General features: G+C 48.5%; 1 protein-coding gene across 7 annotated transcripts; it reads right to left on the bottom strand.

Annotated features, from left to right (window-relative positions):
* Window positions 1-2,625: 2,625 nt before the first annotated feature.
* Window positions 2,626-11,723, bottom strand: AMHR2 (anti-Mullerian hormone receptor type 2). Of its 7 annotated transcripts, XM_031650516.1 has the most exons (11): window positions 10,824-11,723; window positions 10,337-10,519; window positions 9,908-10,099; window positions 9,567-9,644; window positions 9,236-9,354; window positions 8,890-9,120; window positions 5,461-5,575; window positions 4,839-5,011; window positions 4,488-4,635; window positions 4,183-4,319; window positions 2,626-2,981 (listed from the first exon to the last, which is right to left on the bottom strand). In XM_031650516.1, exons 1-11 carry the CDS (start codon window positions 10,870-10,872, stop codon window positions 2,685-2,687), a joined length of 1,722 nt encoding a protein of 573 aa, XP_031506376.1. In that variant the 5' UTR covers window positions 10,873-11,723; the 3' UTR covers window positions 2,626-2,684. The 7 variants fall into 7 exon arrangements, with proteins under 7 accessions (XP_031506376.1, XP_031506373.1, XP_031506374.1 ...); XM_031650513.1 differs by having other exon boundaries at window positions 9,908-10,519; XM_031650514.1 differs by having other exon boundaries at window positions 10,337-11,723.
* Window positions 11,724-26,243: the final 14,520 nt, after the last annotated feature.

Below are 26,243 nucleotides of genomic sequence, written 5' to 3' on the forward strand. Positions count from 1 at the left end.
GGAGGCCGAGATGGGTGGATCTCGAGGTCGGGAGTTCAAGACCAGTCTGGCCAACATTAGTGAAACCCCATCTCTACTAAAAAACACCAAAAATTAGCTGGGTGTGGTGGCGGGCGCCTGTAGTCGCAGCTACTCGGGAGGCTGAGACAGGAGAATCAGTTGAACCCAGGAGGCAGAGGTTGCAGTGAGCCAAGATCCCACCATTGTACTCCAGCCTGGGCAACAGAGCGAGACTCCATTTCAAAAAAAAGAAAAAGAAGAACTAGCCCCTGCCTAGGTTGCCTCAGTGGGACTTGAGAACTGACTGGATGTGGATGAGAGCTGAGTCACAGGAAGGGACAAGAACACGCTCCTGGGAAACTCTTGCTCAGTTAAGACACAGCTCAAGCATCCTGTGCTCTGTGAAGCATTCCTGCTCAAGTCTCTCCTGTTACCCCCAGGACAGTGTACAGGACCCCAACAATGTGATGTGCAGGTCTTTGAGCACCTTTAGGGCAGTGATTTTTGTTGTGTTTACCCTTCTTTCCCCAGTGCCCACCACGAGATCCCACCTTTAAAAATAATGTTGAGGCTGGGTGTGGTGTCTCATACTTGTAATCTCAGCACTTTGGGAGTCCTAGGCAGGTGGATCCCTTGAGCCCAGGAGTTCAAGACCAGCCTGGGAAACATGGCAAAACCCTGTCTCTATGAAAAAATACAAAAATTAGCCGGGTGTAGTGGCACGCATCTGTAGTCCCAGCTACTTGGGAGGCTGAGGTGGGAGGATCGCTTCAGCCCAGGAGGTCAAGGATGCTGTGAGCTATGATCACAGCCTGGGTAACAGAACAAGAGCTTATCTCAAAAACAAAAATAATAAACAATTTACTTTGGGAGACCAAGGTGGGCAGATCACGAGGTCAGGAGATCAAGACCATCCTGGCTAACACAGTGAAACCCTGTCTCCACTAAAAATACAAAAAAATTAGCCAGCTGTGGTGGCTGGTGCCTGTAGTCCCAGCTACTTGGGAGGCTGAGGCAGGAGAATGGCATGAACCCGGGAGGCAGAGCTTGCAGTGAGCTGAGACCGTGCCACTGCACTCCAGCCTGGGCAACAGAGCAAGACCCAGTCTCAAAATAAATAAATAAATAAAAATTTTAAAAAATAAACAATTTGCTGGGCGCGGTGGCTCACATCTGTAATCCCAGCACTTTGGGAGGCTGAGGCGGGAGGATCACAAGGTCAGGAGATCGAGAACACGGTGAAACCCCGTCTCTACTAAAAATACAAAAAAAAGGCCGGGCGCGGTGGCTCAAGCCTGTAATCCCAGCTACTTGGGAGGCTGAGGCAGGAGAATGGCGTGAACCCGGGAGGCGGAGCTTGCAGTGAGCTGAGATCCGGCCATTGCACTCCAGCCTGGGCGACAGAGCGAGACTCCGTCTCAAAAAAAAAAAAAAATACAAAAAATACAAAAAATACAAAAAAAAAAAAAAATTAGCCGGACGCGGTTGTGGGCGCCTGTAGTCCCAGCTACTCAGGAGGCTGAGCCAGGAGAATGGCGGGAACCCGGGAGGCGGAGCTTGCAGTGAGCCGAGATCGCGCCACTGCACTCCAGCCTGGGCGACAGAGTGAGACTCCGTCTCAAAACAAAACAAACAAAAAAAACAATTTAAAATGCTGGGTGCAGTGGTTCATGCCTGTAATCTCAGAACTTTGGGAGGCTGAGGAACGAGGACTGCTTGAGCTCAGGAGTTTGAGACCAGCCTGGGCAACATAGCAAGACTTCATCTCTACAAAAAATAAAAAATTACGCCAGATGCGGTGGGCCTGTAATCCCAGCGCTTTGGGAGGCCGAGGTGGGCGAATCACGAGGTCAGGAGATCGAGACCATCCTGGCTAACACAGTGAAAACCCGTCTCTAGGCCAGGCGCAGTGGCTCAAGCCTGTAATCCCAGCACTTTGGGAGGCCAAGACGGGCGGATCACGAGGTCAGGAGATGGAGACCATCCTGGCTAACACAGTGAAACCCTGTATCTACTAAAAAAAAAAATACAAAAACCAAACAAACAAAACAAAAACCCGTCTCTACTAAAAATACAAAAAATTAGCCAGGCATGGTGGCGGGTGCCTGTAGTCCCAGCTACTCGGGAGGCTGAGGCAGAAGAATAGCATGAACCCGGGAGGCAGAGCTTGCAGTGAGCGGAGACTGTGCCACTGCACTCCGGCCTGGGTGACAGAGCGAGACTGTGTCTCAAAAAAGAAAAAATAGCTGGGTATGGTGGTCCATGCCTGTGGTCCCACCTATTCAGGAGGCTGGGGTAGGAGGATCACAAGAGCCCAGGGAGGACAAGGCTGCAGTGAGCCATGATCGTGTCATTGCACTCCTGCCTGGACAGAGACTCTGTCTCCAAAAAAAGAAATCAGATAAATAAATAAAAATAAATGTTAGTGGAAGAGAAGAGAGACAAGAGGGTTCCTGGATTACAGGAATAGAGGAAGGCCCAAGGATATGCGTCAGGAAAGCTGACTTTATTCTGTTTCCTGCACACCTACACCGAGTCACTGGTCAGAACTGCTGTGGACTGGATCCCCGCAGAAGAATCCAAGGATTCGGCAGGTGGGAAAGGCAGTGATGAGGCAGACAAGACAGCTATGCAATCGCCATGTTTATGTTGGCATGTACATTGATTACACATAAACTGCATATTTACATAGGAGAAAGGGTACAGGCAGGCTGAGGATTCCTGGAACAAGGGCCTTGCTGAACACTGAAGTGGCAGGCACTCCGCTGAGGCCTACAGGGCAGGATGGTAGGGGCAGGAGTTGAAGTACAGTCTTCTGGGCAGAGAGGTGTGCAGCCACATGGACAGCTCTCTGGAAAGGGGTGGCTCTCCTGAGGATGGGCCAGGGCAGCCAGGCGCTGCTGTACACACTCAGCCGTCAGCCGTGCTTCTGGGTCTGCATCCCAACAGTCTTCTAGGAGCTCCCTCAGCCCATCAGGATCCTGGGAGGAATGACAGGGAGGGAGGGTTGACTCTAGGATCTTGAGTGGGCGCCAGGGTTAAAAGGCATCTTCAGTGTCCATCACTCGCCTGCTTTCAACACCCACTTCTGATCTTTCCTGGAGCCTCCCTCCTTTCCCTCTTGCTGAATTCCAGCCTTCTGAATCTTGTTCCCTATGAAAGAGGCTCTGCAGGGGCCTTCTGTACAGCCCACTGTTTCCTCTGAGGAGCTAATATAGGTTGAAAGCTTAATATGCTAATGGGAAATTACTCTCTTTCCTCTCAGAGAGCCAGAGTCTTCTGCAAGTAATGCCCAGTTTCCGTTAGCTAACTTAACACTTGTGCCGTGGAAATTTCAGATCAGGTAGCAGAAGGCACATTCTGTTAAAAAAGTATTTGTGGCCAGGTGCGATGGCTCACGCCTGTAATCCCAGCACTTTGGGAGGCCGAGACGGGCGGATCACGAGGTCAGGAGATCGAGGCCATCCTGGCTAACATGGTGACACCCCGTCTCTACTAAAAATACAAAAAATTAGCCGGGCACGTTGGCGGGCACCTGTAGTCCCAGCTACTCGGGAGGCTGAGGTAGGAGAATGGCGTGAACCCAGGAGGCAGAGCTTGCAGTGAGCCGAGATCGTACCACTGCACTCCAACCTGGGTGACAGAGCAAAACTCTGTCTCAAAAAAAAAAAAAAACAGTGTTTGTGCAAAGCCCTGAACTTTCACTGTGAGGCCACTGCTTTCACCCTTTATACCCAGAACTGCCTTTTATTGGGTCACAGCAGAAACATCATCAATGTATGACAGAATGGGGACTTACTGAACTGATTTTTGGGCTTTACTGTATTAGGAGAGCAGATGGGGCAGAGCTCAGGACAAGAGCAAAGCCAAGGAGGGCATCCTGGAGAAGGGGACTGAGGAACAGGGCTAACTGATGGTAGAGAGGAGAGACAGGCTGGGCAAGGCTGAGCAGGAGGAAGGTGTGTGTCTCAGGTAGATGGAATGGACTGTGTGAGACTTAGGGTGGAAGAGGATGAACTGAGGGGTAGAGCAGGCTTGCCCAGTTCCAGCTGAGCATGAACCAAGGAGTGATGGGAGATGAGAGGAGATAGGAGTAGACAGATGCCCTGGCAGAGATGTCCTTGAAGCCCATGCCCAGCCCCCACTCTCCAGGTTCCCAGCCCAACAGCCTAGGCCTCTTACTGTAGCAAAGCAGCGCCAGGTGGATGGGATGTAGGGACGCCTCCTCTCTTGCACTGCCAAGGCCCATAGCTCATCAGAGGTAGGGGTATTGCCCAGTTCTGCCTCATAGGCCAGTTGGAAGGGTGGTGGACTGCTGTCTGGAGGGAGGTAGAGGGGCTGGGTGTCAGTTAGTCCTAGGGGTGCCTACCATATAGAAAAGGCAAGACAGGGAAGAGCAGAGCTTTCTCAGGACCAGGTCAGGTTGGGGTGAACCTAGAATGGGTGAGGGGGAGCCCAGGGGAAGGGACTGTACCACTTATCCTTACCAGGCCTCAAATCTGGGCAGCGGCTCAGTATCTCCCACAGGAGCAGAGCCAAAGAGTAAATATCAGCTCGTCGGAGGGCCATGCCCCAATCCTGTAGGTCCAGAGTCTTGTCCAAGAGCTCTGGTGCCATGTACCTCTGGGTGCCAGCCTGGAGAGCAAGGCACGAAGGGCCAAGAATCATCTCTGTGGCAACCCTCATTGCAGCAATGGTCCATGCAATATCCCCAAACACAGACTCAGCAATGTCCCAAATGCTATAGGTATTGCTACAACTGTTGACACACAATGGCTGCATTGCCATCAGCAGCACCACCATCATCCTGGGCCTCACCAGTTAGCCAGAGAACTCACTTCCATGATGGCAGCTGGGCCTTGTGGTTGAGTAGGGGTCCAGGCAGGGGGCTGAGTGAGGCCAGGGAGCACCAAGGCAAGGCCCAGGTCTCCAATGGCACACGATCCATCTTCCCGAATGAGCACATTCTGGCTGCTCAGATCTCGGTGGGCAATACCTGGTTTATATTGGCCTGTGGGGGAATCAAGGTCGAAGGAACATGGATGTTCTTCCTCCCTCTTTTTTTTTTTTTTTTTTTGAGTCGGCATCTCGCTCTGTTGCTCAGGCTGGAGTGCAGTGTCGCAATCTCGGCTCACTGCAACCTCCACCTCCCGGGTTCAAGCGATTCTCCTGCCTCTCAGCCTCCCGAGTAGCTGGGACTACAGGCACATGTCACCACGCCTGGCTAATGTTTTGTATTTTTAACAGAGACGGGGTTTCACTGTGTTAGCCAGGATGGCCTCGATCTCCTGACCTCATGATCCGCCTGCCTCGGTCTCCCAAAGTGTTGGGATTAAAGGTGTGAGCCACCGCGCCCGGCTCTTCCTCCCCCTTTTGACCCAATCCTTCCCCTCCAAACTAAGGGAGAATCAGAAACATAGCAGTGTGGCTGCCTTGACTTCCTATGGCCAGCTCACCCACCATTCTGCCAGCGCTCCTCATGGAGAAATGCCAGGCCCTGGGCTAGGGACAGTGCCATCCGCAGGGAACTTCCCCAGTCACTGGTGTGCTGGGTCAAGTAATGGTACAGGGAGCCCTGGGAAAAAACAGAGAGAAAAGGACAGTACACAAAGCTGGAGGTGGCTGATCCATCCCAGGGAGCAGAGATCAATTGACAGTCTTCTCCCTGCATCTCCCCAGCAGACAGACACACCGACGGATGCTGGCCAAGACAATAGGTAGAAGGAGTAAGACTGTGCATCAATTGACATGAAAAATAGTAACTCGAGATCAAGGTTACTAGGCACTTACTGTGGTCCAGGCCCAGTGGATGTGGCCTCCTGTAATCCTTGTGACAACCCTAGGAGGTCGGTCTTCCTGTCACACCCCCATTTAACAGATGAAGAGCTTTTCCTCAGAGAACTAAGGAAACTCGCTTGAAGTCAGTCAGTGAGGCAGGAGTGGAGCTTGAATCCAAGCAGTCTGACTCAAGATCACTTACTAATAACCACCAGCTTATACTGACTCAGAAAATGTGAGGCAAAGACAGTAACAGAGGAGGCAGGGTAAGCTAGTCAGGGGCATCCCTCATGAGCCACCTTGTCTGAGGTGTCAGGCATGTGTACACATAGACAGGCAGAGCCAGTAGATAACAGAGTAGCAGGTGGAGGGCAAGTGGGAATTGGAGGGAAGGGAGCAATAGAACCCCTCATTCGACAAGTGTCATCGAGCACCTTCAGTGGCCATGAGTTGTGTGCAGGCACCAAGATGACTCAGATGAGAAGGTAAGAGATAAAGAATGCAGTAAACCCCAAGATGGGAAAATTAACCGAGTGCCAAGGGGCATAAAGCAAGAATGACTAACACTGCCTGGAGAAGTCAGAGAAATTTAAACAAACAAACAAACAAAAAAAACAGTGATTTTTGAGCTGGGCCAGGAGGTATGTGGTCAAAGAGGGGATTTTCCATCATTCAAGATTTCGGAGGTGCAGAAGCTATAGGGGCTGAAAAAAGTCCAGGGAAGAGCCACTGCATTTGGGCACTGAAACAGGTGGTGGAGGTTGAACTACTTACAACAGGGCAAAGTGAGTTGTGGGGAGCTCTTCTACGTGGACAGAGACACACACAGTCCTGGTGGAGGGGTAAACAGGAGGCAACAGACATGATGATGAGGAGCCAGCTCTAGAGTCACATAGATTCTGGGCAAATGACTTTCCTTTTCTGAGCCCCATGTGGATAATCATTCCTACCTCATAATGTGTTTGCAAAGGGTGTGTTTGGAAATGTTTAAAGTGTGTAGCATGGCCGGGCGGGGTGGCTCACACCTGTAATCCCAGCACTTTGGGAGGCCAAGGCAGGCGGATCACTTGAGGTCAGGAGTTTGAGACCAGCCTGGCCAACATGGTGAAATCCCATATCTACTAAAAATACAAAAATTAGCCAGGAGTAAGTAGTGGCGGCACGCCTGTAATCCCAGCTACTCGGGTGACTGAGGCAGAATTGCTTGAACCCAGGAGGCAGAGGCTGCAGTGAGCTGAGATCGTGCCACTGCATTCTAGCCTGGGCAACAGAATGAGACTCTGTCAAAAAAAAAAAAAAAAAAAAAAAGTGGGTAGTGTAATGCCTAGCAGGAAGCAGATGGGAAATGGTATGAAAGCTTTAAAAGTCCCAAATCTTTAGCAGGCCCATAGGGCCTGGTGTGGCTGGCCTCTGCCTACCTTTTCCTCTTCTTTTTGCTCATTGCTCTCCCCTTCAAGTCACATCTTATTATTCTTATAATTCAGTGGCCCTCTCTTCTAGCACTTAGCACACTTGACATTTGACACTTGTGTTTACTTGATCCATTTCTGTCTCCCCTGCTAGTCTATAAAATCTGTAAAGGCAGGGATTCTGTTTTTTCTGGCCTCTAGCATAGTGTCTGACATATAGTTCATAATTATTTGTTGAATGAATATATGAATGAGTTTGGAGGGTTATGCATGAAGGTATTTCTTTAACATTGGTTTTTTTTTTTGAGATGGAGTCTTGCTTTGTCACCCAGGCTGGAGTGCAGTGGCGCAATCTCCACTCACTGCAAGCTCTGCTTCACGGGTTCACACCATTCTCCTGCCTCAGCCTCCCGTGTAGCTGGGCCCCTGCTGGTACTGGCGCCCGCCACCACGCCCGGCTAATTTTCTTAAATGTATTTTTAGTAGAGACGAGGTGTCACCGTGTTAGCCAGGATGGTCTCGAACTCCTGACCTCGTGATCTGCCCGTCTCAGCCTCCCAAAGTGCTGGGATTACAAGCGTGAGCCACCGTGCCCGGCCAACATTGTTTTTTTGTTTTTTTTTTTGGCTGGGCACAGTGGCTCATGCCTGTAATCCCAGCACTTTGTGGGGCTGAGATGGGTGGATCACTTGAGGTCAGGAGTTCGAAACCAGCCTGGCCAACATGGTGAAACCCCGTCTCTACTAAAAATGCAAAAATTAGCCAGGCGTGGTGGCAGGCACCTGTAATCCCAGCTACTGGTGAGGCTTAGGGAGGAGAATTGCTTGAACCCAGGAGGCAGAGGTTGCAGTGAGCCAAGCTATGCCACTGCACTCCAGTCTGGGCAACAGAGCAAGGCTCTGCCCCCCTCACAAAATAAAATAAAATAAAATAAAATAAATATATAAACATGTATTGTTTTTGTAATAAAAAATAAAAATAAATAAAAATTATTATTATTTTGAGACGGGGCTTACTCTGTCACCTAGGCTGGAGTGCAGTGGCACAATCTTGGCCCACTGCCAGTCTTGACCTTCCCAGGCTCAGGTACTCCTTCCACCTCAGCCTCCCAAGTAGCTGGGACCGCAGGCACGTGCCATCACACCCGGCCAATTTTTTCTTTTTTGTAGAGGTGGGGTTTCACAGTGTTGCCCAGACTGTTCTTGAATCCCTGAATTCCTGGGTTCAAGCAATCCTCCCAAGTTGGCCTCCCAAAGTGCTGGGATTACAGGCGTGTGCCACCGTGCCCAGCTTGTTACTATTTTTTGAGATGGTCTCACTCTGTCTCCCAGGCTGGAGTGCAGTGGGATGCTCACGGCTCACTGCAGCCTCAACCTCCTATGCTCAAGCGATCTTTCCACCTCAGCCCCCTGAGTAGCTGGGACTATAGGTGTGCACTGCCATGCTGAGCTAATTTTGCAGTGATAGGGTTTCCTCATGTTGCCTAGGCTAGTCTTGAGCTCCTGGGCTTAGGCGATCCACCCACCTTGGCCTCTCAAAGTCCTGGGATAACAGGCGTGGGCCACCTCACCTGGCCATTTTTAATGTCTTAGAAAAGAGAAAATCGAAAGCAGAAGCATCAACAAGGCCCAGCTGCCATGTAGCCCCCACCTCCATACATACACACAGGCACACACACACATATATACTCCTTGGTGCTCACCTTGGGATGCAGTTCCAGTACCAGCAGGGGCCCAGAGAGCATGGGGCCAGGGCCCCCCCAGCTGGCGGTGATAAATCGGACAATGTGGTCGTGCTGTAGGCCTGGAAGTTCGTACAATGCTCTCTCAGCTTGGAACTGAGCCACAGACCTCGGTGGAAAGGCCTTGATGGCAACCAGTTTGCCTTGCAGCTGCCCGGCCCAAACCACTGCATGACCTCCTTCCCGGATTACCTGGTAGGGACACTGTGCTGAGTGTGGGCCTCTGAGCTATAATAGGGCCAGGCTTCCTCCCCAGCACAACCTCCAGGAGTGCCCAGAGGATCCCTTCTCTCCCTCCCTGGGGCACCTGGGAGAAGCACAGCTCGGGCAGCTCCTGCAGCTCCACACTCCAGTCCCTGCCCAAGTCTGGCCCTGGCTTTGGCACTGGTTCACTTCGCACTCTGTAGTTCTTTCGCTGTAGCAGGGCTGGAACAGAGAAGAGACTTAGGTTCAGGGTGCACATGCATGGGGACAGGAAAAGGGACTCTATGGAAAGGGAGCTTTGTGAGAGGTCATGGGAGTCTGGGAATCAGGCTATAGAGATCCCAAGACCATGGGGTCAGGGGTGCCTGGAGAGGGATCAGAGCTCTGGGGACAATGTCTTGGGGTCACAAGGGAGGGATGGGGTGGATTAATACCCAAGATGATGCTGCCCAGCAGCAGCAGGAGGAGGAGGAACAGCCCCAGCAGCACCAGTGCCATCCAGATGGACTCACCTGGACATCAAGGCAAGAATGCAGGCTGGCAAGCACTGACCCAAACCTGCTCTCTGCTGTTCCCCTCCTGAGAGCTTGCTTCTCAACCCACCCCCACCCTGGTCACAAGACCCCTTATCTCCCAGTCACCAGGGCAACCAACTTCCCAAGGCCAGGAGGAGGAAAGTGTGGGGTGGGAGTAGGGTGAGAACTGGCCCTGGTTCCACCTCTCATCCTAACCTGGGCCCAGCCCCCACCAGCCTTCAGTACCCTTGGGTGGCTACCTGGGGCAGCCTGGGGACCCTGGGAGCCAGGAGTCCCAGGGCTCCCTGGAGGAGGCAGATGGCTGTAATTGGCATTGCAGAAGTCAGTGCCACAGGAGCAGGTGAAGAGAGTGGAGCCAGGGCTGGGGTGGGCTCGGGGACTTGGGTCACAGTGGAGGGACTCACAGCCTGGCTCATCACTGTCTCGGCATCCTGATGGGGTGGGATTAGGGGAAGAGGAGAAAAAGGGGGAAAAGGGAGAAAGCACAATGGCGTGTGGAAACAGAGGATAAATCCCTTCTCTATCAGAGGCATCCCTTCCATCTCTCATGGGCTTTTCTTTCCCACCACATGTTCTATTTCTCCCCTTCCCTCTTGGTTGCCACCCACACCCCAGGATGTGTCTGTCTCCCACCTTAGCTATCACCTGCCATATACTTTGCCATTCACCTTGCATTTCCACCTGTGCCCGGTCTTGGGTCAGGTTCCAGATCCCAAAGCAGCAGCGGCTGTAGAGGCAGCGGATAGCTCTAGGGAGCTCTGGGCCTGTATCTAGCAGCTCTCCCAGTGTCTTTGTGCTTCCCTGCACTCCAGGGGCCTCAAAGAACACACAAGTTCGCCTGTTTGGGGGTGCTGAGGCCCAGGGTGGGGAAAGGAAAGGATTCGAGATAGGAGTGAATGCAGAGGCAAAAAAGTGGCCAAAAGAACAGACAAAACATGTTCCACATCCCAGCGTCAGTATGGTAAAGCCACAGGAGGAAGCAGGGTCAGCAGAGGGCTGGAACCTGAGCCCCACCATGGGGACACATGGCTCTGTCCTTCACCCTCACTCACCCAGCCCACTCACCACTCTTCCAAAGGGGTGGCTCTTGCTTCAAGCGCCCCTTTCCCTCACGGGATGGATGGAAAGACCCTTCCCCTCCCTGTAGACGCTTACCTTCCACAGCTGTGGGAAGTAATGCCCAAAGCCCCAGAGACCCTAGCATCTTGCTGGAGGATGGCAGCAGCAGAAGGAGGAGAGCATGAGCCAGCACAGCTGCCCCTGGCCAAAGCTTTCTTCAGATACAGGGCATCCTGGGGCTTCTGATCCCTCAGTCCCCAACTCCGCCCCCCTCATTCTATCCCAGCCTCTGTGGGGGAGAAGGCTGCTGTGGGGGAGAGGGTGGGTGTGGGGAAAGCAGGGAAAGAAAGGGAGGAGCAGAGAACCAATCTCATATCCTCTTCTCTTCTGCAACCTCCTCTTTGCTCTGCATAGTGGGAGGAGGGGACCTTGCAGGCCCAGCTGAGAACCCAGTGATGCCTAATTTCAAATCTTTGCCCTTTCCTGACCTTGGAAGAAGATGCTGGACTCTGTTGACTCTTCTCAGGAGGAAACTAAGGTGAGGTCAAATGCTTAGAGCCATTCAGCTCTGCCCAAGATCCCTTCTAGCCTAAGATCCCTTTATATTCAGGGTTCATATCTGCAGCTGCTTGGGCAGAGGAAGGCCTCACAGCCCATATTAGAGGTTACCTTGTTTTCCAACTTAAGAATCAGAAAGTACATAAAACTTACCTGAATTTAAAAAAAAAACACATTGAAAACAGTAACAATGGTAAATTTTGCTGTGTGGATTTCACTTAAAAAAAAATCACATTGGTTCACAGGCTGAACAAATAACCATTATTAAGGAGGTGACAAAGTTCTTATCAAGCACCTACTATATTCTGGGTCACAGCTAGGGCTATGCATTTTACAATCGTCTCATCTAATTCTCCCCTGAAATATTTATTATTATTATTATTATTTTATTTATTTTTTGAGACTGAGTCTTGCTCTGTCACCAGGCAGGAGTGCAGTGGTGCCATCTTGGCTCACTGAAACCTCCCACTCCCTGGTTCAAGCGATTCTCCTGCCTGGGCCTCCCCAGTAGCTGGGACTACAGGCACATGCCACCATGCCCAGCTAATGTTTGTATTTTTAGTAGAGACAGGGTTTCACCATGTTGGCCAGGATAGTCTCAATCTCGTGACCTCGTGATCTGCCCGCCTCAGCCTCCCAAAGTGCTGGGATTACAGGTGTGAGCCACTGTGCCTGGCCTATTATTTTTATTATTTCCACTTTATAGGTAAGAAAATTGAGCTTAGGTAAGTCGCCCAAAGTCATTCAGCTAGGAAATAGCAGAGCTGGAATTTGAACTTAGGCAGGTCTGACTCCAAAGTCCAGGTTCTATTTTTTTTTTTTTTTTGAGACGGAGTCTTGCTCTGTCACCCAGGCTGGGGTGCAGTGGCGGGATCTCGGCTCACTGCAAGCTCCGCCTCCCAGGTTCATGCCATTCTCCTGCCTCAGTCTCCTGAGTAGCTGGGACTACAGGCGCCCGCCACCTCGCCCGGCTAGTTTTTTTGTATTTTTTTAGTAGAGACGGGGTTTCACCGCATTAGCCAGGATGGTATCGATCTCCTGACCTCGTGATCCACCCGTCTCGGCCTCCCAAAGTGCGGGGATTACAGGCTTGAGCCACCGCGCCCGGCCTATTCTTTTTTTAAAATTATTATTTTTGTACTTTTAGCAGAGACGGGGTTTCACCATGTCACCATGTTGGCCAGGATGGGGTCGATCTTTTTTTTTTTTTTTTTTTAGACGGAGTCTCGTTCTGTCGCCCAGGCTGGAGTGCAGTGGCGCGATCTCGGCTTACTGTAAGCTCCACCTCCCAGGTTCACGCCATTCTCCTGCCTCAGCCTCCCGAGTAGCTGTGACTACAGGTGCCCACCACCACACCGGGCTAATTTTTTGTATTTTTAGTAGAGACGGGGTTTCTCCGTGTTAGCCAGGATGATCTCAATCTCCTGACCTCTTGATCCACCCGCCTCGGCTCCCAAAGTTCTGGGATTACAGGCGTGAGCCACCGCTCCCGACCTATGGGGTCGATCTCAACCTATGCGATCTCAACCTATGGGATTGCAGGCGTGAGCCACCCCACCAGGCCGGCTGTATTCTTTGTATTACACCATACTGCCTGAAAGACGTACAAAATTCAACAATGAAAAAAAAATAATGACTTAGTACTATACTTGGACATTTGAATTTAAATTGAGAAAATATGCATCATTACCTGCCAACATGCTACCAACTAAAAAGGGAGAATACAGTTCAAACTATCACCACCAGAGGTCAGCAGAGGAGAAATTCCCTGCTGCGGTGAGAGGGCCAAAGTACCTCCTCTGGTGACTAATACATATAGTACACCTCCTACATTTACTAAGCTGCAGGAACTATAAAATGTAAAGGGCGGGCACAGGATGTGAAGAATTTCAGCATGGAGGTGGCAGAGGGCTATGGCTTGTTCTGCAATAGAGGCAGAGGAGTCCAACTCCACCAGACTCTTTCCCAGAGTAATAAACAACAGAAATAGGTAATCACTTCCACCCCTGTGAGCCACTGGCTCATTGAGAATTAGAGTCAGAGGGGACTTGTTCTCTGTTTCCCTAGCTTTCTGTCGCCCTAGTGGCTGCCTGGAAACCCTTTCTTGGAATGATGGGGCTTAGACCAAGGATGATAGTCCCGAGTACTGACTTTTCTTTTTTTGACACGAAGCCTCACTCTGTCACCCAGGCTGGAGTGCAGTGGCGCGATCTCGGCTCACTGCAACCTCTGCCTCCCGGGTTCAAGCGATTCTCCTGCCTCAGCCTCCTGAGTGCTGGGACTACAGGCGCCCACCACCACGCCCGGCTAATTTTTGTATTTTTAGTAGGGACGGGGTTTTACCATGTTGGCCAGGCTGGTCTCAAACTCCTGACCTCAGGTAATCCACCCGCCTGGGCCTCCCAAAGTGCTGGGATTACAGGCAGGAGCCACTGCGCCCAGCTTGAGTACTGACTTTTTGATTCTGGGGTCTTTCTTCTGGGGAACCTGCATGAAAGGAAGAGATAGTAAAAGTTCCAGTAGTCGTGTAACAGCAGCGGGAGGAATGACCAGGGATAGAGATAGCCGCCCATCCTTCCTTGGGCCCTTCCAGGAGTCTGCAGGACCTTGCCAGTGAGGTGGAATGTTGTGCTTCCAGCTACTTTTCTTCACTGGCTCCCAGATCAGATAAGTCTGGGGTGGTGCGTGTGGTGAGGGGAGATTTAAAGGTGAAATAGCTTCCTGTGTCTGGAATGTCTCAGGAGACTATCTCCTCCAGAGTGGGAGCAGGGTAAGGATCAGGCAGAAAGGCAGTCTCCTCACCCAAGCTTTTTGAGACGGGAGTCTCGCCTCTGTCGCCCAGGCTGGAGTGCAGTGGGCGCCGATCTCGGCTCACTGCAAGCTCCACTCCCTCCCGGCTCACGCATTCTTCCCCACCAGCCTCCCGGTAGCTGGGACTACAGGCTCTCACCACGCCTCGCTAGTTTTTATTTTTAGTAGAGACGGGGTTTCACCATGTTAGCCAGATGTCTCATCTCCTGACCTCGGATCCACTCCACCTTGGCCTCCTCCCCAAAGTGCTGGGATTACAGGCTTGAGCCACTGCTACCGCCTCACCCAGCTTTTGATAACTAATTTTCCTTAAGATAGAAACATTCCAGTCAGGCTTATGGGAACTACCCTGCTCTTGGGTTGTTAGGGTTTTAGAGTTAAGATGGTGATAGAGGCTGGGCGCTTGTGGTTCATGCCTGTAATCCCAGTACTTTGGGAGGCCAGAAGTTTGAAACTAGCCTGGGCAACATGGTGAGACCCCCATCTATATTATTTTATTTATTTATTTATTTTTTTTTTTTGAGACGGAGTCTCGGCTGTGTCTCCCGAGCTGGAGTGCAGTGGCCGATCTCAGCTCACTGCAAGCTCTGGCCTCCCGTGGGTTCACGCCATTCTCCTGCCTCAGCCTCCCCGGTAGCTGGGACTACAGGCACCCGGGCCACCTCAGCCCTGCTAGTTTTTTGTATTTTTTAGTAGAGACGGGTTTCTCCATGTTCGCTTGTGGGATGGTCTCGGGATCTCCTGACTCGCAATCCCGCCTGCCCTCGCCTCCCCAAAGTGCTGGGATTACAGGTTTGAGCCACCGCGGCCCGGCCCCCCATCTATATTATTAAAGAAAAAAGCATTTCCCTTTTTGAGACGGAGTCTCACTCTGTCACCTGTGGGCTGAGTAAATTGGTGCACTCACACTGCAACCTCTCTGCCTCCTGTCTAAGCAATTCTCCTGCTCCCAGCCTCCCAAGTAGCTAGGGATTACAGATGCCTTCCCCACTCATGTCTGGATAATTTTGTATTTTTAGTAGAGGGGCTCTGTTCCATGTTGGCCAGGGCTGGTTTCAAACCCTGATCTCAGGTCATCCACTGCCTAGGCCTTCCAAAGTGCTGGGATTACAGGCTGGAGCCACTCCACCTCAGGCCAAAAAAACGATTTCATTAAGTGCTGGCCTACAAAGATAGATGTGATTACTGCCCTCTGGGGAACTCATAGTGTAGAAATGCAGGCATGATATATGGACAAGCAACCAGAAAACTGTGTTTCCTAATAGGGCATGAGCAAAGAGCTATACAAATAGATCAAGTAAGCTAATTCTGCCTAGGGCATAGAAGAAAGGTGCCCAGAGAGTTTCACAGAGAAGGGGATATTGCCGGGCGCGGTGGCTCAAGCCTGTAATCCCAGCACTTTAGAGGCTGAGACGGGCGGATCACGAGGTCAGGAGATCGAGACCATCCTGGCTAAATACAGTGAAACCCCGGCCTCTACTAAAAATACAAAAAAAAATTAGCCGGGCGCGGTGGCGGCGCTCTGTAGTCCCAGCTACTCGGGAGGCTGGAGGCAGGAGAATGGCGGAACCCGGAGGCTGAGCTCTGTAAGTGAGCCGAGATCGCCCCACTGCACTCCAGCCTGGTGACAGAGGAGAGATCACCAAAAAAAAAAAAAAAAAAAAGAGAAGGGGATATTTAAATAGTCCCAAAGCAAACACAATGGTAAGAGAACACACTCTAAGCAAAGGGAATGGGGCAAGAGTAAAAGCATTAGAAAGCAAAACACAGCCTTGTGCGCCGAGGTGGGAAGGGAGGAGGAGGAAGCAATATGAGAGGAGGATGAAAAATCACCTCGAGAGAGAGAGATGGACCAAATTGGAAGTGCTTCAATTCTGTATCAAGGAGCTTAGACTTCCAAAAGCAAAATATTTTAGGCAGGGGCCTGGTGGCAAATTGAAAGATGGATGGACTACTGGGGTTTGGAGAGAGACTCAGTTGCAAGACCTAAGCAGTAAACAAAGTGGAGTACTGAGACAGTGGAATGAAAATAAAAGAGGAGGCTGTGCTCACGCCTGTAATCCCAGCATTCCCTTTGGGAGTCAAGATGGGCAGATCTCGAGGTCAAGAGACTCAAGCCCATCCTGGCCAAATATCATGCTGGAAACCCCGCCTCTACTAAAAAATACAAAAATTAACTTACGCGGTGGCTATAAGCCTGTAATCCCAGCCACTCAGGAGGCTGGGAGGCAGGACAATCAGCTTTGAATCCAGGGGAGGCAGAGGTTGCAGTGAGCCAAGATCAATGCCACCTGCACTCCAGCCTGGAGACAGAGCGAGACTCCATCTCAAAAAGAGGAAAATTTGATATATAATGTATAGGTAATGCTGACAGGATTGGTAATCAAATGAATATTAGTAGGTGAAAGGGAGAACTAAAAGATGATTTCCCTGAGGTTTCAAGTGTGAGTGATCAAGGAGCGGTGAAAGACAAAGAATTATTTCCCTTCTACCATGTTGAATTTATCTGGAGGACATCCAGATGAAAATGTCTAGCAAGCAGACTTCCAGGTCAAGAGAAAAGTTAGGCTTTTATGGATTTGGGAGTCATCAACGCGGACATAATCTTAATGTTAGAGTGGATGGACTTGTTTAAGGGGGAAAAAGGTAGAGAAAGGAAAGGACACACAGGGAACATAAATACCAAAAGAGACACAGGAAGAAGTGGCCATGAAGGAGACTAAAAAAATACAGGAACAGGCCGCATCGCAGCTCACACCTGTAATCCCAGCACTTTGGGATGCTGAGGCAGGCAGATCACCAGGCCCGTGGAGTCTCGAGACCACCTGGGCCAACACGATGGAAACCTTTGCCCCCACTAAAAATACAAAATTAGCTGGGTGGCCGGGCGCCGTGGCTCAAGCCTGGGTAATCCTAGCAGACTGAGGCCGAGACGGGCGGATCACAAGGTCAGGAGATCGAGACCATCCTATACCACGGTGGAAAACCCCGCCTCTACTAAAGTACAAAACTAGCTCGGGCGAGGTGGCGAGCGCTTCTGTAGTCCCAGCTACTCGGGAGGCTGGAGCCAGGAGAATGGCGTGAACCGGGAGGCGGAGTTTGCAGCGAGCAGAGATCCGCCACCACTCCAGCTTCCAGGATAGGATGGTGACTGCCTCAAAAAAAAAATTAGCTGGGTTATGGCGGCGGTGCCTGTAATCCTTTTGGAAGCCACTTCCAGGATAGCCAGCAGGAGAATCTGTTTGAACCCAGGAGACAGAGGCCGCAGTGAGCTGGGCGATCATGCCATCGCACCAGCTCAGCATGCGAGCGGAGACTCTGGCCTCAAAAAAAAAAAAAAAAGAAATGTTGAAGGAGAAACCAAAGAGCGGTACCAGTGTCACATTCCCGCTGGAAGAAAAGCTCCAAGATATAGTAGTCAAAAGTAGCACATTGAAGCAGTGAGGTCTAAGAGGCTAATGACTGAAAGATCACCAGAGCTGGCACCAGATGGCTGGACGGCTGGGAAATTTTCTGGTAAATGATGGATGCTTTGAACAAAGTAGCCTGGGCCAGGTACAAGGGCCCGCGCCTGTAACTTAGCACTTTTGGAAGGCCGAGGCAGATGTGAATCACTTCTGAGCTCATGAGTTCCAGGACCAGCCTGGGCAACATGGCTGCAAACTCTGTCTCTACAAAAATACAAAATTAGTCGGGTAGGCTGGCACGGTGTGGCTCACGCCTGTAATCCCAGCATCTTTGGGCCGAGGCGTATGGATCAGCGAGGTCAGGAGATCGGTGACCATCCTGGCTACACATGGTGAAACCCGCCTCTACTAAAAATACAAAAATTAGCCGGGCAAGGTGGTGGGCACCTGTAGTCACAGCTACTCGGGTGGTTGAGGCAGGTGAGAATGGCATGAACCCGAGGCGAGCTTGCAGTGAGCCGGTGATCCTGCCACTGCACTCCGCGCCTGGGCTTTGCCAGAGTGAGGGTTCCATCTCAAAAAAAAGAGAAAAATTAGTCGGGTGTGATGGTGCGCACCTGTAGTCCCAACTACTTGGGAGGCTGAGGTGGGAGGATAGCTTGAGCTTAGGGGATGGAGGTTGCAGTGAGGCAAGATGAGTGATGCCACTGCACTCCAGCCTGGGTGATAGAACTAGACCTTGTCTCGGAAAAAACAAACAAACAAACAAATAAACAGGCTGAAAGGCCAGTGAGCACCGCCTGTAATCCCCTGCACTTCGGGGAGGCCGGAGGCAGGTGATCATTTGAGGTCAGGGAGTTCAAGACCAGCCTACCAACATTGAAAACCCCATTTATTAAAAATACAAAACAGCCAGGCATGGTGGGAGGTGGTGCTCAATTCCAGCCACTCGGAAGGCGGAAACAGGAGAATTGCTTGAACCCGGGAGGTGGAGGTTGCAGTGAGCTGAGATCGTGCCACTGCACTCCAGCCTGAGTGACAGAGCAAGACTCCATCCCAAAAAACAAAAACAAAAAAACAAAAGCAAACCCACAAAGTAGCCTGAGGATTGAATAAAGGAAGAGAAAAATGAGTGTAAACTACTTTCACTAACTTTGGAAATGGAAAAAACTAATCAGTAGCTTGAAGAGGAAGCTGAGGTTTTTCAAAATGGGGGAAGGGGGAATACTTGAACATGCTTTTTTTTTTTTTTTTTTTTTTTGGAGACAGCTCTGTTGCCCAGGCAATGTGTAATGGCGCGATCTCGGCTCACTGCAACCTCGATCTCCCGGTTCAAGCAATTCTCCTCCCTCAGCCTCCAAGTAGCTGTGATTACAGGTGCCAGCTCCCACGCCCTGCTACGTTTTTGTATTTTTAATAGAGACAGTGTTTCGCCATGTTGGCCAGCCTAGTCTCAAACTCCTGATATCAGGTAATCCACCCAGCTCAGCCTCCCAAAGTGCTGGGATCACAGGGGTGAGCCACCGCGCCCGGCCAGAACATGCTTATAGGCTGACAAAAGGTAACAATGGCTGTAGCTGGGAAAATTTGAGCAACAAAATAGTATTGGATTATAATCTATGTATAAAATAAATACACATTAACACATACTAATATAAATTGACTAAACGAGGGAGAAGAGACAAACCTCCCTTTCTTACAGAATTCCACCATAAGCTTGGGAAGCTAGGAGGAAAAACAATCCAGATAATAGATGTAGATATCACCCTCTAGGAGGTAAGGTCGTAAGTGTTAACAATGGGGAAAACACCAGACAAACCCAGATTGGGGGATATTCTACAGGATATCTGGCCAATACTCCCGAAGACTGTCAAGGTCATGAAAAAAAGGGAAAGACTGAGAAACTCTGAGCCGACTGGGGAGACATGACGAGTAAATGCTATGTGGTACCCTGGGATGGAGCCTGGAACAGAAAGAACACATCAATGGAAAAACTAATGAAACCCATAGTCTGGAGTTTAGCTAATGTAATGTACCAATGTCAGTTTCTTTTTTTTTTGAGACGGAGTCTCGCTCTGTCGCCCAGGCTGGAGTGCAGTGGCGTGATCTCAGCTCACTGCAAGCTCCGCCTCCTGGGTTCACGCCATTCTCCTGCCCCTGCCTCCCGAGTAGCTGCAACTACAGGCGCCCGCCACCACGCCCGGCTAATTTTTTGTATTTTTAGTAGAGACGGGGTTTCACCATGTTAGCCAGGATGGTCTCCATCTCTGGAGCTTGTGATCTGCCCACCTTGGCCTCCCAAAGTGCAGGGATTACAGGCGTGAGCCACAGCGCCAGCCCCAATGTCAGTTTGTTTCTTAATTTTGACAATGTACCACGGTAATATGTTAACAATGAGGGAAACAGGGTAAGGATTATACGGAAACTGTGTTCTAGCTTTGCAACTTTTCTGTAAATCTAAAATTATTCCAAAATAAAAAAGCATATGGGAAAAAAAATAAAGTTATTGCTGCCTGTTTGTCTTGGTCCTCCACATTTCCATGCAGTTGTGGCACATTGATCTGATCATGAAAACATTTACCCAGGAGTTAAGTGTAGGGCAACTGCACTGATTAACATGTATGGAGCACAACACAGTATAGCTGTAAACCTTTGTTAGGTTCAGAGTATGAAGTTATAAACGTACACTCTCCCCATTCCCAACCCTCCTCAATACACCAGAGACATGGCTTTTTATTAAAAAACTTTTTAATTGGTTTACAAAGGAGGCTACAGACTACATTGAAACTAACCTTTGTACAAAAGGCCAAAAAAAAAAAAAAAAAAGTCCCAAAACACCAAGAGACAAAAGGAAGGAGGAAAAAAAAGATACAAAAGGAGCAGGAAGAAACTTACTTAGGGACAAGATTAGCATCATACACACCTAAGAGTAGGGGGTGAGGGGGAAGAGCAAGATGAGAGAGCATTTAAAAGCATTTACCCACACAGCCCTGGTGATAATTGGATTGGAATAAACAACAAACACAGCATGAGATTATTAAGAGGTTTTAAAAGGCAACAGTGGTGTGGACTGGTTATTGCCAGTGTTGAGAAATAAACTTGGGTTTTTAGGCACCAGAGACTGGAGCACCACCCCTCCCTTCCAGAGGATGACAGACTTAGGAAGAGGAAGCAGGCCCTGGGGCAGCTGCCACTGGTGTGTGTAGATGTCTCCTCAGGTCAATCTCAGCGTATCTTCCCCAAAGTCTTTGTGCCCTAGACTCTAGGTAAGGGCTATGGGATTTCACTGGGAGTAAGGGATGATCGGAAATATGAAGACCTGCCTTTGTCCACAATGGTCAAGAGCAGTTACCGGGAAACTGGAGCACTGAGTAGACAGAGCCCATATCCCTGGGGAAAAGGCACAGTGTAATTCCTGAAGGCAAGATATGGGAAAGCACACATCCCAGTAGAGGTATCAACAAACTCCTCACTACTTGCAGCCCTAGTCTAATCCCATTTGTTAGGTTTTTTTTTTTTTTTTCCCTGATAATTTAGCTAGGACTTAAGGCAGTTGAGGGGCAGATCATCATACCTCTACTCTCTTAGCAGAAACAAGGAAGACTGGGGCTGTTTGATAATGAGGAAGGGGAAAATGGGACAAAATACTCCCCTTTTCAAATGAACACTGTGGAGAAAATCTTTCTGGGTTTGGGGAAGTCAGAGTGAAGACTTAGGGGAGTAATAAAGCCAGGGATCCCCCTTCTTTTCCTTTCCCTGCCTTGGATCTAAGGCAAGTGAGCCAAATTTGGAAGAGGGAGTAGGAATTTAAGCTTAAGACTGCTTAATGTCTTCCTGGGGGCTGGTGTTTTGGGAAGGCAGACAAAGAGAAACAGGTCAACCTCAAAGCTGGTCTGCTCATCCTCCTAGAAGAGGTCTGGTATCTATGGAGTAGAGCCAAGAGAGGCACCACAGAGAGCACAGTCTCCCAAACAGAAGTAATAACCGGCTCATATTTTATCAGCAGTTTTCAAAAGCAATGTTTTCCGGGGTTGGAGAAGTGCCATATCTTCCTCCCTTTCCCCAAAGCTACTGCTGTGACCTTTCATCCTTGTACGTAAGTTACTGGCTCTCTTCTAAGGGAGATAAATTCCAAGATTTCACATTTTCCCTCTCAACCCCAAGAGGCTACCCAGCTTCAGTGAGGGGGAAGGAGAGCTATGCAAAGGGCCCCTCATTTGAGGCAGCTAGACTGTCCCTATTTCCTTGGTACCTGATCTCCGAAATTCTTGATCTGATCCCAAGGTCCAAAAGGCATCAGGGTACTTACAACTGAAAACTTCAAGCAAGTAGCACCAGGGCTCCCCCTAAGCATAATAGGGGCCTGATTAGCACCCCCAGAAGAACCCCTCAAAAAGTATATAAATTTATTGCGTCCTAGCAAAGATCTGCAGCTTCCAGTATTCACAAAACGTGAAGATATCAACAATACAAAATATACTTTGAAAGTCAAACACCTGCAGTTCATAGTGCTTTTTTAGATTTGTTAAAAAAAAAAATACAATGCTTAGTTTCCTATAAAGGATACACAAAAGCAAAAAATATATATGTATATAGTAGAAATAAATCAGCCATAGTAATTTACAGCTTTTGTCTCCAAACCTCCCCTAATCATAATCTATCCCACACTTCAATATATACTTTCTGGAATCAAAGGTTCAATTTATTCTGAACCAGGCTGAGAAATATCCATTAAATTGCATTCTGTGTAGCACCCACAGAGTGCCAGTTGGGAAGTTCCTGAAGGAAGATGGTGTGGGTTGTTACTGTTCTGGGTAAAAAGTGAGACAGTCAAATGATATGCAAATGAATATAAATGGGCAACCTGAAAACCTGAAAGGATGAGGGAATAAGTGTTGTACTATCTCACCACTCTTCTGGGCATCCCCTGCCCTGCAAGATTGGTCATCTAAAAAATTAATTTAAAAAACTCATTCAAAAAAATGAAAAAAAACTTACGAAAAAATTTCAGAATCAATATGCATGTCAGTTACATTAATTTTTGTTAGCCAAAAGTTCAGGGAAACGGGGTTTTTCTGTAATGAGCTCCTGACTCAAGGAATGTAGGCTCCTAACTTCCTGTGGAAAAGACTGAGTGGCTCACTACTGCTGGGAGACAAAAGAAGCTGCTTCTGTTTTGAGGCCAAACAAGATACTGGATCTGGAGCTTCCTTGGTGAGAAGAGAACAGGGCAAGTGGAAATAATTAGATATAAATTCACTCATGGTAATGCTAATGAAGAGGGTTGAGGGTAAACCAGCAGCTTTCCATTCAAGAGAGAAATACCATCAAATTACCTTCTAAAAGCTTATATCCTCACTATCATTACACTAGTTTATATCTAGTAATTTCATATTGGAGAAGATTCCATTCCTTGAAATGCACTAGCAAAATACTGTGCACTTCAGTGAGTTATCCTGCCCCTTTCCTCCAAAAGATGCCAAAGTACATGATTACAGACATAAAATAACAGGTTCCGAGTTCTGCCTTTCAGTGAGAATAAAGGGTATGATAGTGGCTGTGCATGGATGACTTGTATCTCAGCATTAATAGAATTTGATCTGGGGAAAGTTTCTTGTCATAGTTCCTGAGTTGAAAACAGAATTACATCTGTGGAGAAAGGACCAAATGGAATGAACTATTGTTTAGAGTATTAAGTTATTATATTTCAGGTTAAACAACACACTTACCCAAAACTTAATTTGGATGGATTTTATATAAAATATATAATAGAATCATACCATCATCTATTTGTAGCCAAAGTAAAAAGATTTATGAAAAGAATAAGGACTCTGCTATAGATCTGCATGTTGGTTTCACTTTCAAACACAAAAATAGTTTCTTTTTAAAAAAGTACAGTAGAATATCCTCCATTCATAATTGTAATTAATTTAGCATAAGCAAAGAAATGACCTTAGGAACATACCCAGGTTTTAAGATAGATTTCTAGGTAAGGGGCCTGAAAGATATTTTGATCTGAATTTATTTTCCAACAATTTCAAATATAATTTGTCATCTGTGTGTAGACACATACAGGCATGAACACACATTCACCACACATACAAAAACACTTGCTTTCTATCAGATCAGGGTAATTTTTTATTGCAGGTCTCTTTTAATATTGGCTAGCAGAAAACCTATCCCCAACCTAACAGATTACACACACACACACACACACACACAGCCATTTTTCCACACTTCCTCACAGTGAAAAGCTCTCTAACAAGATACCAGAAGGTCGAGAGAGGCAATGCTTTTATGGCTGGGCCTTGAGGACAATTCTGGTTGCATTTACATCTCAGTGCCAAATGCACTAGGTTCCCTGCCGTTATAATTTTTGGATCAGTCTCTTCTGAAATCAGGTCACAGAGAAAACAGGATTTCTCCCAATCTCTCCTATAAACCACCGTGGTAAGACAAGATTTCTTTTTGTTCTGGGCTAGCATTCCCATGATCATGTGCTTCCTTTTCCCTTAGGAACCACCCAAGAACATTCAAGGAAAAGTTAAGGGAAAAGATCCTAAGAACCACTGTCTTGCCACTAGTACATGTTCTGGAGGAGTTCTGCAGAATGGAAACCTGAAACAGATTCATTGGCTGATGCTCCTTATTGACAATGGAAAAGAACCTAGTGGGGATGTTCAAAAGTATATTTACTTTCAGAATGTAAACTCAGAAGCCCACACATCAAAACTTAGAGCTACCCTGGAAGACAGTGGTACCAAAGTCCAAATACTCTAACTTCTGAACCTGACTACAAGTCATCTCCTCTCTGAGCACATGATTTTCCTAGTGAAAGCCCCCTACCTATTATTTGAAAATTTGACAGTTTATATAAACTGAGTCAAGATTATAATCTTCAAAGGGACTCTTGTACAATTCCACCCAAAGACTTCTAATTTTCGATGCTTAGAGCAGCTAATGAAGGGAGATGACTTTGACTCTCCAGCGCCAAGAAGGTGCCTGCGTCAGCAGTATTTTGAACACTCCCTTCACAGCTACTTCAAGCATCAGCCTGGGCTTCAAAGATTTTTCCATTCTGCTGCTGGAACTAAGGTCTTGAAAAAACTGACAGAAGTGCCTCATCCAGGCAGTAACAAAAACAAAACATGAGAGGTGAGACGGCAACAGTTGAGTTAGGAAAGGAGTGCAAGAAGCTGATCCCAAATAAAAAGACAAAATTAAGAAAGGAAAAACATTATGTATGTATATATGAACTAAAAGCAGAGCGTATGAATGCTTAATCTGGTGGGAAGCCAAGACAACATCTATAGAAAAGCTTGATGTGTCACAACAAGGCTCAGCCATAGGGAAATAAGGCAATATAAAAAAAAATGACCAAGGTATTTTGGTCACAGAATGGTCTTCTTCCTCCTCCCAGCCAACCCCTGTGAATGCATCTCTATATATCTTTATATATATATATATATATATAATAATATAGAATCTGTTTCTTGTTAAAAAGTATTTCAATGATCATATATATTTATCAAGGCATGATGGCTTTAGGAAACGGGGGGGGAATCCATCATGGAAGAGCTGAGAAGAGAAATGCAGGAAGGGTAGGCTGGGGTAAGAAGTGTAAGAAGAAACTGGGGTCAAACAAATGCTCATCAAAGGGTGGCACCAACAGAATTTTCACTAATGTTTCCCACCTTCTAAGAGGCACTGATGATACAGATGGGTGCCAGGACCCCATCTCTTCTCTTGTATCCCTCTCCTGATTCTTCTCACCACCATGCATTTTAATGCTTCATGGCTCTCTCTTCCCACGTCTCTTGGACCCATGCTACCTTGCATCCCGGGGTTGATGGGTATGGCCCATATGTCTCTGGCCCCGGGTGCCTGATCTCAGAAGCCATTGCCACTGATATTAATGGACTGCAGATCCGCCACCTGCATGACGTTGATGCCACTGTTGGCAAGACGGGCAATGCCCTCTGGACAGATGGCCTCCATGGCTACCATATTGGTGGTAATAAGGGCTGAAGGAGTGGCAGTGCCGCTGCCTTCTGAACCTGCCCCACTGTCCAGGGGCAAAGTGCCCACACTCAGAGCTACACCTGGGCCTCCCTTCTTATTCTGGTGGGTCTTGATATGTTTTGACAGGTGGTCACTCCTCATGAAGCGCTTAGGACACTCAGGGCAGGCAAATTTCTTCTCACCTAGGTAAAGGAAGGAAAGATAAGAAGCTGACATGTTAGGAACTGAGGTTATCTTACCCAGTTCAGTAATTACTCTACTAAGCTGAGTAAGACCAGTATGAGAGGATGATTAAAAACAAGAAAAATCTTCAAGTATCTTTTCCTTTGGTGGGGGCGTGGGGAAGAAAAGTAGATAAAGGTTGGGGAGTACTCAGTAAGGAGGGTAGAACTTAGCAGAAAAGTAAGGCAGGGCAGAGACTAAGAGTAATGGTTTCAACGCTTTGCCTTCAAAACATCCCACTCAAAATCTAGTTCCTTCCTTCTTTTTTTTTTGAGACAGTCTTGCTCTGTCACCTAAGCTGGAGTGCAGTGGCACAATCTCAGCTCACTGTAACCTCCACCTCCTGGGTTCAAGCAATTCTCCTCCCTCAGCCTCCCGAGTAGCTGCGATTACGGGTGTGCGCCAGCACGCTTGACTGTTTTGTAATTTTAGTAGAGACAAGGTTTCCCCATATTGGTCAGGCTGGTCTCAAACTCCTGACCTCAAGAAATCCAAC

The sequence above is a fragment of the Papio anubis genome, chromosome 9, assembly GCF_008728515.1.
Source record: "Papio anubis isolate 15944 chromosome 9, Panubis1.0, whole genome shotgun sequence".
Classification (NCBI taxonomy): domain Eukaryota; kingdom Metazoa; phylum Chordata; class Mammalia; order Primates; family Cercopithecidae; genus Papio; species Papio anubis.